This window comes from Schistocerca piceifrons, chromosome 2 (genome assembly GCF_021461385.2).
Source record: "Schistocerca piceifrons isolate TAMUIC-IGC-003096 chromosome 2, iqSchPice1.1, whole genome shotgun sequence".
Taxonomy (NCBI): Eukaryota; Metazoa; Arthropoda; class Insecta; order Orthoptera; family Acrididae; genus Schistocerca; species Schistocerca piceifrons.
Window position 1 is genome coordinate 727,815,447 of NC_060139.1, and position 12,688 is coordinate 727,828,134.

Below are 12,688 nucleotides of genomic sequence, written 5' to 3' on the forward strand. Positions count from 1 at the left end.
TATCCTCTCGAATTCGGCCATCATCACTTGTTTTGCTTCCCAAATAGTAAAACTCATCTACTACTTTAAGTGCCTCATTTGGTAATCTAATCCCTTCAGCATCAATTGATCTAGACTACATTCCATTATCCTCGTCTTGCTTTGTTTGATGTTCATCTTATGTCCTCTTTTTCAAGACGCCTCCATTTCATTCAACTGATCTTCGAGGTCCTTTTCTGTCTCGGACAGAATTGCAATGTCATCGGCAAGGGTCAATTTTTTTTTCTCCTTCATGGATTTTAATTCCTACTCCAAATTTTTCTTTTGTTTCCTTTACTGCTTGCTCCATACATAGATTGAATAACGTCGGGGAGAGGCTACAACCCTGCCTCATATTCTCAATCGCTGCTTTCCTTTCGTGCCCCTCGACTCTTAGAACTACCATCTGGTTTCTGTACAAATTTTAAATAGCCTTTCGCTCCCTGTATTTTACCCATGCTGCCTTCAGAATTTGAAAGAGACAACTATGTTACAAGAAAGAGTTAAACAGTCAAAACTTCTAAAATTGAACGCTATTTCAAAAATGTTAAAAACAGATGTTTTGACAGAGAAGCTGTGTGATTTTGAAACTGGTTCGTTCAAAACTATGATGTTTTCCGTGGGAGTGATCACAAAATCAACTATCATTATAGGTCCCTACCTTACATCACGCTGTTGCAAACGGACGTTACTGCACAACACAGACACAAATTTGAATACAGCGAACAGCGGGGAAAAAAATTGGGACCACGGAGGTTTGAAGACTGCTCGCCCACTTGGCTGTTGATCACCGTGACCACTTACCGACGACTCCGTTCTTCTTTTACGCTGCTCTATATTGCACTTTCTGGCTTTGAGCGGTTAACTGTTTCTATTTTTTCCGCAGTTCGGTACACCTTCTTCCTGTTTTCATACTTCATCTGTGCTCAATTTTTTACGGGCTGTCTATTGGGTGGTCTTACCACTAAATCTGAGAAGGTACGATGGGGAGTTTCCCTTGTGAGTGTTGTGTGCTAGGGGCCCAAAGGATCCACGTGGTAGGGCAAAGACAAATGGGTTGCCTGCGTAGCAGACGTATGTGCCGGGACTGCACGATATTTCCTGTCCGGCGTGCAGAAAGTAAAGTAGCGAGTGAGCTGGAATTCAGCCAAAGAGCGAGTGAATCCACTTCCGGGCCGACGTTACGCCAGCTAGTATGACGAACGCCACCACCCATCTCCAGTGGCTGCTAGCCCTCAACATTCATCGCTTAGCGAATTGACAGACAACTTCTTGAAAGCGTAGCCTAACCAGATTAGGACTTTGATACAAATTGATGGTTGGTTAAATATTGTACCTAATGTCAGTGGTCTTCAGAAGAGAGATAAGTACAGTGTCTTCTTTACTCGGTAATAAACACTGTGAACTTTCACTCAGAACTATATATTTTTGCACGCTCAGTACAGCACTTGACACATACACTGATAATGTAAAATATTATGACTACTGCTCATTATGTGACTAAATCCCTCTTGGTGGTGTTTTGGACACGTGACGTGGTGTGTATGATCTATAAGCTCAACCGAGGCGAATGGAGTATCATTCTAGCCACTGTATGAGTCACGTATGGTTAAATCCGCTGATACAAGAGGCATCGACACAGAGCAAGTTGTAACGGCCTGGCGTCTTAGACCGCACATTTTTGTGCAAGCACTTCTCTCGCGAACATTTGTGGAACGTCGAAAGAGGGAGAAACCACGAGTAAGTGACGAATTGTTGGGCTAGGACACTTCGTCACAGGACGTCAACGCGCGCCCACTCTGTAATGCACTCTGTAAATACTGGTAGTAGTTCCTGCGCTAAAATGATATATTTTCGTTTGAGTTCCTTCTCGTTATTTAACGAATTGATATTAACATGCGAGGCTATCAGTTATGATTAAAACAGATTTGGAGATCTCAGTGCCACGATAAACCGAGAAAACGCAGCTCTGTCTGCAGTTTCAGAGTCACACTAATGACAACTTTGTGAGCATGTGTGCATAGTAAACACTGGTAAGAGCCAAAAACGTGACTGCCAATAGCAGTGTTCATGGCAGGAAAATGCTTTTCACGGACGATTTGCACAAATCCGAGGACGATGTGGATAACTAAGACTCACAAGGAAACAGTTCAACCCGAAACATTGGAACATGCCCTGAATTTTTTTATACCGGAATAACACAACAAATGAAACGCTGTCACAACTTAAGCCGCTAAGATATACTGCAAGTTTTTTTAATGATGAAAATTGCAAAAATCATATCTCGCCAGGTGGTTGGCGAAATGTAGACCCCTACCCCTGAAGCTGCGGCAGACAGCGAATGTGCAACATAGCTGATGCATAGCATTACTTGACGGCGCACAGGAGACAGATAACACCGCACAACGCGATCGTAATTTGTAAAGCGAATTCAGTTTCCGTTGATAGTGTCTCTGACACAGTGTTCACAGCTCGAATCTGCAGTTCATTCAACATGTATAATAACTGGCAGTTCCCTTTGCGATTTCACTGATAAGAATCGAGATAAAACGGAATTATTTTCTTCGTCCTCTTTTTCCTATATGCTTTGTAAAACCCCAGTTCGTGTAAGCACCTTTACTTAGCCCTTAACTGGTAAGTGTTACTTCTCGTACCCTGTCCAAGCTCACAGAACCTTTTTTGAGCGTGGTTAAGCCAGCTAAGATTGCAAACCTCAACTAGAAGAAATATGGTCTTCACTAGTATTGCTCTTCCTAGATTTTCTAGAGCGAACTGGAATTCGTCAGCTAAGCTGACTGTGGATTGAATACTTAATACAATTTAGTGAAGTTAATTACTCTTCATTCTCCAAGAAAGATCAATTATTGAACTTAAGAAACATGAAATACAGAGTAAATGGGACTGATGATACTTAATAAATAGGCGGGATGATTTATTTCCAAGTTCACACGTAAATGGGGAGTACATATACGGTTTACACGCTGGTGCCTGCTCACTGCTAACGTGAAGGGCGACTAACATTTATTAAAGTCCAATGGGCACAAAGAAACGGAAATTAGGACACGTTCACATACTTTCATACAACAGGAGAATTACTACAATTTAATACATAATCATGAGCACAAGTCATGGTGGCTCTTGTCTCAGTAAGTCTGCGCGCCTAAGAAAGTGGCACAAGGACATTAAATTGGGTGCGATCAGTTAATCATGAGGAAAGCACTTTAGTTAAATCAAATCTTCCCCCGACTTAATGAACGGTATCACGCTCTCATACGCTACAGAACACGAGGGAAACACGTAAAGCGTTCCACGGGTGAGGGAAGATAATACCCGTACAAGAATTCATACACACCACACTCACACCTAATCAAGGTAACTACTAATACATCAATCCCGCCTAACGCCAACTAATCCTTTCTGCCACTCAGCCTAGTCCTGTTAAGTTTCGTTCGGTGGGGTAGCTCTAACGTAATTCTTCTTGAGGTACGAATCTCTACTATTCGAGGTTGAATAATAAATCTTAAGTTGATCTGAAGTGACTTAAATATTCCCCTATTGATTTACATTATGCTTAATCGCTCCTAACACAGTACTCTAAGCAGTATAACATAAGTACCAGCCTCAGGACGGACAACGACGACTGCCCACGCTCCCGTTCTGACCCAAAACCGACGCTACCCCCACCCAATGCCGGAACCAGTCAGAGGCGCAGCTTCCTCCATCAACCTTACAATAACACCTGAAGCTTGAAAGGGGTAGACCTCTCTATCCAGAACGGAGAGACTGAGAGACTGTGCCGCGCGGGATTAGCCGAGCGGTTTTGGGCGCTGCAGTCGTGGACTGTGCGTCTGATCCGGCGGAGGTTCGAGTCCTCCCTCGCTCATGGGTGTGTGCGTTTGTCCTTAGGATAATTTAGGTTAAGTAGTGTGTAAGGTTAGGGACTGATGACCTTAGCAGTTAAGTCCTATAAGATTTCATACACATTTGAACATTTTTTTTGAGAGACTGTAAGTTGACCATCTTGCACCTGAGCAGAAGACAATGAATTTTCCGTCTGCTCTGGGCAGACTACTCTGTATCCACAACCTCTACTAATTACGACTACCAATAACTTCAAAACACACAATAAACTAATCATTCATTCGCAAGCCGTATATACGCACTAACATTCAAAGAGGAGGGAACATATATATACAGAATTTAATTATGACATGAAATTTCAACTTGATCATTAGGTAACGTTCACAAACGGCAACATACATTGGCGTTAAACATGTACAATCTCATCTAATGCGTCCTGCTCAGCCTACTCGAGAAAGTGCGAGAAACATTCAGTTAAATAAGACATGGCAGGTGTCCGTGACACACTGTCAGTGGCAATAGCTTTTGTCGTTCCAACTTGCTAATAGCATCTGTTTTGTGCGGTTCCAGAGTTGTACAGTAATGTGGAATCCAATTGATGTTTTCAAAATTGCGAAGATGACATATGAAGAACATGGTATACACTCGAAATCAGTTACTTCTCTTGTGCTATTTAGTAAGTAATTTTTTGGACAGTCATTCGAATTATGTCAATATTTCGTTGGAAATTGTGTAAAAGTTACAAGAAACAGGAAATAACTCTTACAATTCCATGCATTTTGCTTGAAATGACGATTACTGTGCTAATTAAAGTCCAAAAAATACAGTACCTTCCTAGTCCAAAGAAAACATTACAGTATTAGATCTCAGTGACAAAAAAGGCTGTAAATTGTTTGGTTGAATGAGGAGGGAGAAAATGCTTATATTTATGTTTCATGCGAAGCCGGTTTCAATTTGGAAAATCTGAACTTGAATTTTATAAATGAGAGAAAGAATCAGACATTCTACGAAATAAGTGCCAAAATTAAACACGCAAAAGTGTGAAAAAACTATTCTAATGATTTATAACTGCTTGTGAGAGTAAATGAACCATTACCGAGAGAGATTTACGAGACCGGGTCCTCTGAAATGCAAGTGAGATGAGCATTTGATTTCCATGCATCCTCGACCTACTTAAACAGATCCAGTGAATTATACGCAAAAGGAAGTCGCAAAGTTACGACATTTACTTCTAGTAAAGAGGACTTGTCATTAATTGGTAGTATAGAGGAATTTGCGCCTGATGTCAAAGGAATCTTTTTGTTATCCCTAAAATGCTGTGTATAAATCCAATAAGTCAATTTCGAAGCAAAAACTGCGTGCAAAACGCACTATATCATTTCGAGTTAAAAATGACAAAGTAGCTTTGCAGTCGACAAATGCTGTGATACATTCGTATACAACAATGCCACAGATAAGTATCTGTAGATTACTGTTTCCGCAGCTTTATATTTTTCTTCGGGAATCTCAATGCAAATTAAGGCCAAAAATTTAAGAAGCGATTGTTTAGTTGCAAAAATCTTGCAACCGGTATAACAAAATCTGCAAAAACGGGAGAGAATAAGTGTTAATATTACATCCGAACGTTTTCTTACCAATTGGAGAGAATAATTCATTGGTTTTGGTGGACACTTGGCCAGGACAGAACAACATCTCTGTCTGTAGGAGGACGCCGAAAAGCCTGTTAATATAATTCGGATACCTTTCCTCCAGGAGCTAAAACTGTGATTTAGCCTCTCGATAATCAACAGTGTGAAGCATTTTCCAGATAATTGTCCGACAGTATAACACATGACATGCCTTCGTCAATTCAGATTTATCAACCGAACAGTAATGTTAAACCTCCGATATTTTTGCATCGTCAGTTTGCATCATCACCTTTTACGAAGTTGATCAAGTATGCATGGTACGCAGCACAATCTGCACAACAACAGTCCTGACCATTTCTCCCTCTATCCGTATTTTGTCTGAATATAACTAGCAATTATTGCGAAGTGCCTGATGTATGGAAAATGTTAATTTTCGTTATCCAATAGACACTTCGCATTTTTGTGACGACTACAGAGAATAAACAAGAAACTGTTTCATTGTTAGTAAAATATACATTACTGAAAAATTATCATAAAAACTGTGCTACAGTAATTGTTATAAAATATTTCATGTCAACAGATTAAAGTACCGATTGACTGAAGTTGTCTGTACTGTAACGTCATACACTGTCTTGATGTTCGTTCCTCTACGAGACACTTGCCTAACAATTACATCGAAACAGATTTGATGTAAATATAAACTGCAAGTTATTCCCAAATTTAATGATTTGATTCATTTCTGGTATAGCTTAATTGCATAAAATTCACATGTGCGTACTTTGGACTTCGCGCTATAGGTCACGGATGCGTCTGCTTATTCGCCGATTCGCGCGATAGGCAGGAAGGGCTGTACAAACCGCTGTTACAAGCTTCTCTTCGTACGGCAAAAATGAGCAATTTTCATATATTTTAAATGACATTTGCAGTGAACCTTAGCAGCTAAAAATTTCCAAGTGAATTTTTTTCGGTGGATCCTTCCCGCACGACAAATTTCCGGGTAAGTTTCCAAGTGTCGGACTGGGGCATTTCCTAGTCACATAAAAAGAGTCTGACTACGTTCCTGAACGCAAATGCTCCTCAAAACTTGTTGCACGTATAGTAAATTGGAATAATTACTTAAGCAAGTAAATACTGTTAAGTTGCGTCCCTTATCATAATTTACGTATAATTTACGCGGCAGTATGATGGTAGTTATGTTAAGCATCATCCTTAACACTCTCTACGTCCTGAGAGTGAGGCGACAATGAAATTAGATTTATGTTGTCCATTAATTTTAGCGAAAATTGCTAAAATTGGGAATGGAAATCTTATTATCATAAACTGAAACGATTCGGGCCTTCTAAATTTGTGTTTCTGAGAGGTTTCACAGTAATGTTTCATTATCTTGCTCTACAATTAAACTGTGATAAGTCAATGCTAGTTCGTGTTAAGTGCTCTCAGTCTGAAAGTACACAACTTTAAGTTCGTATTGATGTGCTTTTAAAAATAAAATGTTGAATAAAATTTAGGAATTAAAAATATGCCGTTACTTTAGAAATATTTGAAATAATGGCTAACCTGAATAAAAAAATTACAATGGATGCAATTCACAAACGTTATTTATCAAATTTTATTGCCCCTTTACTGCGAATTTTCTCAAAACCAACAACTTTTTTCTTAGCATTTTTTACAACTGTCTCCATTTCAGGTGTTGTTGTTGTTGTTGTAGTCTTCAGTCTAGAGACTGGTTTGATGCAGCTCTCCATGTTACTCTATCCTGTGCAAGGCTTCTTCATCTCTGAGTAACTACTGCGACCTACATCCTTCTGAAACTGCTTAGTGTATTGATCTCTTGGTCTACCTCTACCGTTTTTACCCTCTACGATTCCCTCCAACAATAAATTTGTGAACCCTTGATGCCTCAGAATGTGTCCACCCAACAGGCCCCTTCTTTTAATCGGGTTGCGCCACAATCTCCTCTTCTCCCCAATTCTATTCAGTACCACCTCATTACTTACGTGACTGCCCATATAATTTTCAGCATTCTTCTGTAGCACCACATTCGAAAGCTTTTATTCTCTTCTTGTCTAAACTATTTATCGTCCATGTTTCACTCCCCTCCACACAAATATTTTCAGAAAAACCTTCCTGACACTTAAATCTATACTAGATGTTAACAAACTTCTCTTCTTCAGGAGCGCTTTCCTTGCCATAACCAGTCTACATTTTATATCCTCTCTACTTCGACCATCATGAGTTATTTTGCTCCACATATAGAAAAACTCATTTACTACTTTAAGTGTCTCATTTCATAATCTAATTCCCTCAGCAACACCTGACTTAATTCGACAACATTCCATTATCCTCGTTTTACTTTTGTTGATCATCTTGTAGCCTCCTTCCAAGATGCTGTTCATTCCGTTCAACTGATCTTCCAGGTCCTTTGCTGTCTCTGACAGAATTACAGTGCCATCGGCAAAGCTCAAAGTTTTTATTTCTTCTCCATGGTTTTTAATTCCTGCTCCAAATTTTTGGTTGTTTCCTTTATTGATTGCTCAATATACAGATAGAATAACGTCGGGGATAGGCTACGACCCTGTCTCACTCCCCTCTCAACCACTTCTTCCCTTTCATACCCCTCTGTTCTTACAACTGCCATCTGGCTTCTCTATCAACTGTAAATGACTTCAGAATTATAAAGAGAGTATTCCAGTCAACATTGTCGAAATCTTTCTCCAAGTCTACAAATGCTAGAAACGTAGATTTGCCTTTCCTTAATTTATCTTCAAAGATAAGTCGTAGGGTCAGTATTTCCTCGCTTGTTCCAACATTTCAACGGAATATAAACTGATCTTCCCCGAGTTCGGCTTCTACCAGTTTTTCCATTCGTATGTAAAGTATTCGTGTTAGTATTTTGCAGCCCTGACTTTTTAAACTGATAACTCGGTAACTTTCACACCATTCGATACATTATTTCTTTGGGAGTGGAATTATTATACTCTTCTTGAAGTCTGAGGGTATTTTGCCTGTCTCATACATCTTGCTCACTAGATGGTAGAGTTTCGTCATGGTTGGCTCTCCCAAGGCTATCAGTAGCTCTAATGGAATGTTGTCTATTCCCAGGGCCTTTTTTTTTAAAAAAAATTACGTCTTTTAGTGCTCTGTCAGATTCTTCGCGCAGTATCATACCTCCCATTTTTATCTACATCGGGGGAGCTCTTCCATTTCCATAATATTGCCTTTGTATAGACCCTCTATATACTCCTTCCACCGTTCTGCTTTCCCGTCTTTGCTTAGGGCTGATTTTCCATCTGAGCTTTTGATTCTCATGCAGGTGGTTCTCTTTTCTCTCAAGGTCTCTTTAATTTTCCTGTAGGCAGCGTCTAACCTACCACTTGTGATATGCGCCTCTACATCCTTACATTTGTCATCTAGCCATCCGTGCTTAGCCATTTTGCACTTTCTGTCAATCTCATTTTTAAGACGTTTGTATTCCTTTATGCCTGCTTCAGTTACTGCATTTTTGTATTTTCTCGTTTCATCAATTATTTCATTACCTCCTCCGTTACCCAAGGATTTCTATTAGCCCTCGTCTTTTTACCTACATGATCCTCTGTGGCCTTCAGTATTTCGTCTCTCAAAGCTGTCCATTATTCTTCTATTGTATTTCTCTCCACTGTATTTGTCAACCGTTCCCTAATGCTCTCTATGAAACTATCGACAACATTTTTAGCTAACAATAAGAGTTTAGAATGCAAAGCAAAAATACGATCTCTACTTTATAGGAACGGATGGTCTTACAGTACACGATCACTAAAGCCCACAATAAGCAAAGGAATTTAAGCAGACGGCGAGGTGAGTTTCACTTTCCGCTAACTAAACCGTATGTAAGAAGGGCTCAGAAGTTGTATTATAACACTGATTTACTCAGATATCGTAGTGTAGCACTAATTTCCCATGTATTTTACGTTTGCTTGATTGTTAACGCTCGCAAATTACGCTCTGCGCGAAATTCTAGCAGGCGGCTTCCTCTTTTATTCCTTACCCCCAGTCCATATTCACTTACTACTTCTCTTCCTTTCCCTAATATCGAATTCCAGTTCCCCATGACTATTTAATTTTCATTTCCCTTAACTATCTGAATAATTTCTTTAATCGCATCATACATTTCTTCAATCTCTCCATCATTTGAGAAGCCAGTTGGCATATGAACTTGTACTACTGTGGTAGGCGTGGGCTTCGTGTCTATCTTGGCTACAATAATACGTTCACTATGCTGTTCGTAGTAGCTTATTCCGCCCTTGTAATTTTTAATCCTTATTAAACCTGCTCCTGCATTACCCCTTTTTGATTTTTTATTTATAACCTTGTATTCAGCTGAGCAGAACTCTTGTTCCTCCTGCCACAGAACTTCATTAATTCCCACTATATCTAGCTATCACTTCAGGTATAGAATACTACATTCAACAAAGACGTGTAGATTTAATAATTATGTCGCATTTTGGGCGAAACTGCACAAAGAAGAAGCAAAGGAAAATTAGGATGTAATGTGGCATACCTCATGCAGACGTAGACAATCGGACTGAACAAAGATGGGGCGGTAGATCTCTTGTGTCCAAGAAAGCAGCTCAGCATCCGTTCGAACTGACTCAGTGAACCACAGGAAACCGTAACCTGTATGACCCTTCGCACCCTGAAACTTCTGTATTCTCGAATACGACTACAGTGTCTCCAAATCGCTCGTAGGTAAAGGGGAGATGTGACGAACAATTTACTCCTCGTTAATCTATCAACAAACACACAACACAAACACACACACACGCACAAACGCATAAATTTTATTAGACACAAAATGTAGGCTGATACTACACCGACATGAGGCGTCATTTTCACTGGACTATGCTCCTGAGATTTGGCAGAGCTTAAGGACTCTACAGCGTTTGTATGCAGTGTGTAGTGCCCATAAGCCAGTCATCTGTTTTAGGTGAAAGGGGGTAGACGGAACTTCTAAAATACTTTCCTCTGGCTAGACACAGTCGATATTAAGGTTTTCTCTTCGAAAATCAATCTGTCAATTTGCTGTTGTGGGTAGTACAAAGATACAGCACACCTGGTTATTAGACCCTGTTAGTTCGGTTAAATCCCTTCGTTCCAGGGCCGGCGAACTCATTAATACGATGCCTAGCGCCGCATGGAAGCATCAGTTAAAATATTGTCTCTAACTGTTTTCTAGTCTCTTATATTACTGGTATACTGCAAAGAAATGTTATGTAAGGTCAGATACAGGAGCAGACAATAGTCGAATACTAACAGATTTCGTTTCATTTTGCAGCATCCTGTACGCTGACATCGTCGGCTTCACCGCCATCTCCTCCACCTATTCCGCGACAGAGCTGGTGAAAATACTCAACGAGTTGTTTGCACGCTTCGACCGGCTTTCGGAGGTGAGTAGCAAGCACTAACACCCTCTCTTTAAATGATATCTGGAAACGTGAATAATAAACATTTTCGGAAACAATTTACAGTATTTTCTCACAGTGAAAAATCCTACAATTAAACTCTGGTTATACGTAGTTGAGCCACATCAATGGAGAACTGCACACCTCATTAATGTGATACATATGACATTGGAGAGTTGAGAGTATAGAAGGACTTATTACTATTCCCACTGCTGCTGCATGTAAAAGACGCAGTTATCTGATTTTCTGGAAGCAATGAGTATTTACCTTTAATTGGAAGACATTACGGCGAGTTGTACGTGGAGTGTGACGCAGTGGTTAACTTCGCCACCTGCAGTCCTGCGTATCGCCAGTTCAATTCTGACCACGAACAGATATTTTTAAGTAGTACTTCCCGTTTCTAGTAGGTTCATGAAATAACTTATGTTTGTGATTTTTATAAATTCTCTAATATTCAATATATGTAAAAATACTATCTGGAATATTATTTTTTTATATATATAAATAGTTGCACGCTCCGTCAAGGAAGTCAGTTCTGATCTGGCTGTACGTTTCTTTTCGTAATAAACGTGCTTTCTGTGCAAAGTGTTGTATTTCATTGACGACACCGCTTTAGGATTTGGACTCGATCGTGGTCTTGACAAGATAACATCACAGTCGCTCCAATTAGGCTACATAAAAGCCGGTTGTATAATAGCGTCACCTACACAGGCAGGAACCAGAATACAAGCAGTACATCTTTACAAAGTTCCATATATTCAGGAGACCAATGGATTCCAAGCTAGCAGTAAGCCAGCTGCACACTAGGCCGCCTCCATTTTTTTCCCAGGCCGCCGTTCAGGACCCGACGAAGTGGCTGAGGGGATTCGACAGAGTCACGAAAGACAACAATTGGGATATTATGTATATTTTACTTGGACGGCACACCCCAGCAATGGTTGAAATACAACGAAGAAAAGCTCAATAGCTGCGACAAATCCAAGGCAACATCGACAAAAACATTTGGTGACGATCAACAAGTGAATCTGAATAAGACAGAATCCGATAAAATATCACATTTGACGAAAGCCGTCGCACAAGGTACGTCCCGAAGTCTTTTGGTGAAGGGTCTCACAACAACAGAAGAATGCATTGAGTGGTGGAAAAGAGTTGGCTGTACTTGTGGAAGATCACATGACCTCGCCAGACTCATACACCAGGCTGTAAGACAGCACAATGTCAGTCGTATCTTGTATCTTCGGCATGTAAACATATTCTGAAACATAATTGGTCAATGAGACCATAAACATATTTTTCCGACGATGATGTCTCAAAGGCAGGGGAGGTTTGTTTTAACATTTTAGCTTGCACTTGAGAATGGCTATTAAGGCGAAATCATGATTACGTGAAATAAATACAGTCAAACGGGAATTTCTTTTAAAATTCTACATGAGTGTGGTCCTCCAAGAAGCAAAAATCAGTAGTAGAGAATGTTAAAGGTTTATGGACCCTCGACACTTGTCTCAACCAGAAGTAGTACATGCCATGAAGAATGGACTCGGCCAACTCGGACTTAAATCACAACCGTCAAGCGACAACCGAGCATCCGACCGACGTAGGTACAACCAACTCTCAATTATGGAGCCCCGCAGAAGAGAATGGTGGACAATATTCTTATCTGCTTTCACTGTGAACACACTGCGAACGTTGTCCGCTACTGCAGAGAAAAAAGAAGAGTATTCGGCGACTATTATGCAGCACGAT

At 40.1% G+C, this 12,688-nt stretch overlaps 1 protein-coding gene across 1 annotated transcript in view; it reads left to right on the forward strand.

Annotated features, from left to right (window-relative positions):
* Positions 1-12,688, forward strand: part of LOC124775800 (adenylate cyclase type 3) — a 458,110-nt gene that overhangs the window by 83,718 nt on the left and 361,704 nt on the right. Inside the window, exon 3 of the mRNA XM_047250630.1 lies at positions 10,819-10,930. Coding sequence (XP_047106586.1) covers positions 10,819-10,930 — 112 coding nt within the window. The remainder of the gene's footprint in view (positions 1-10,818; positions 10,931-12,688) is intronic.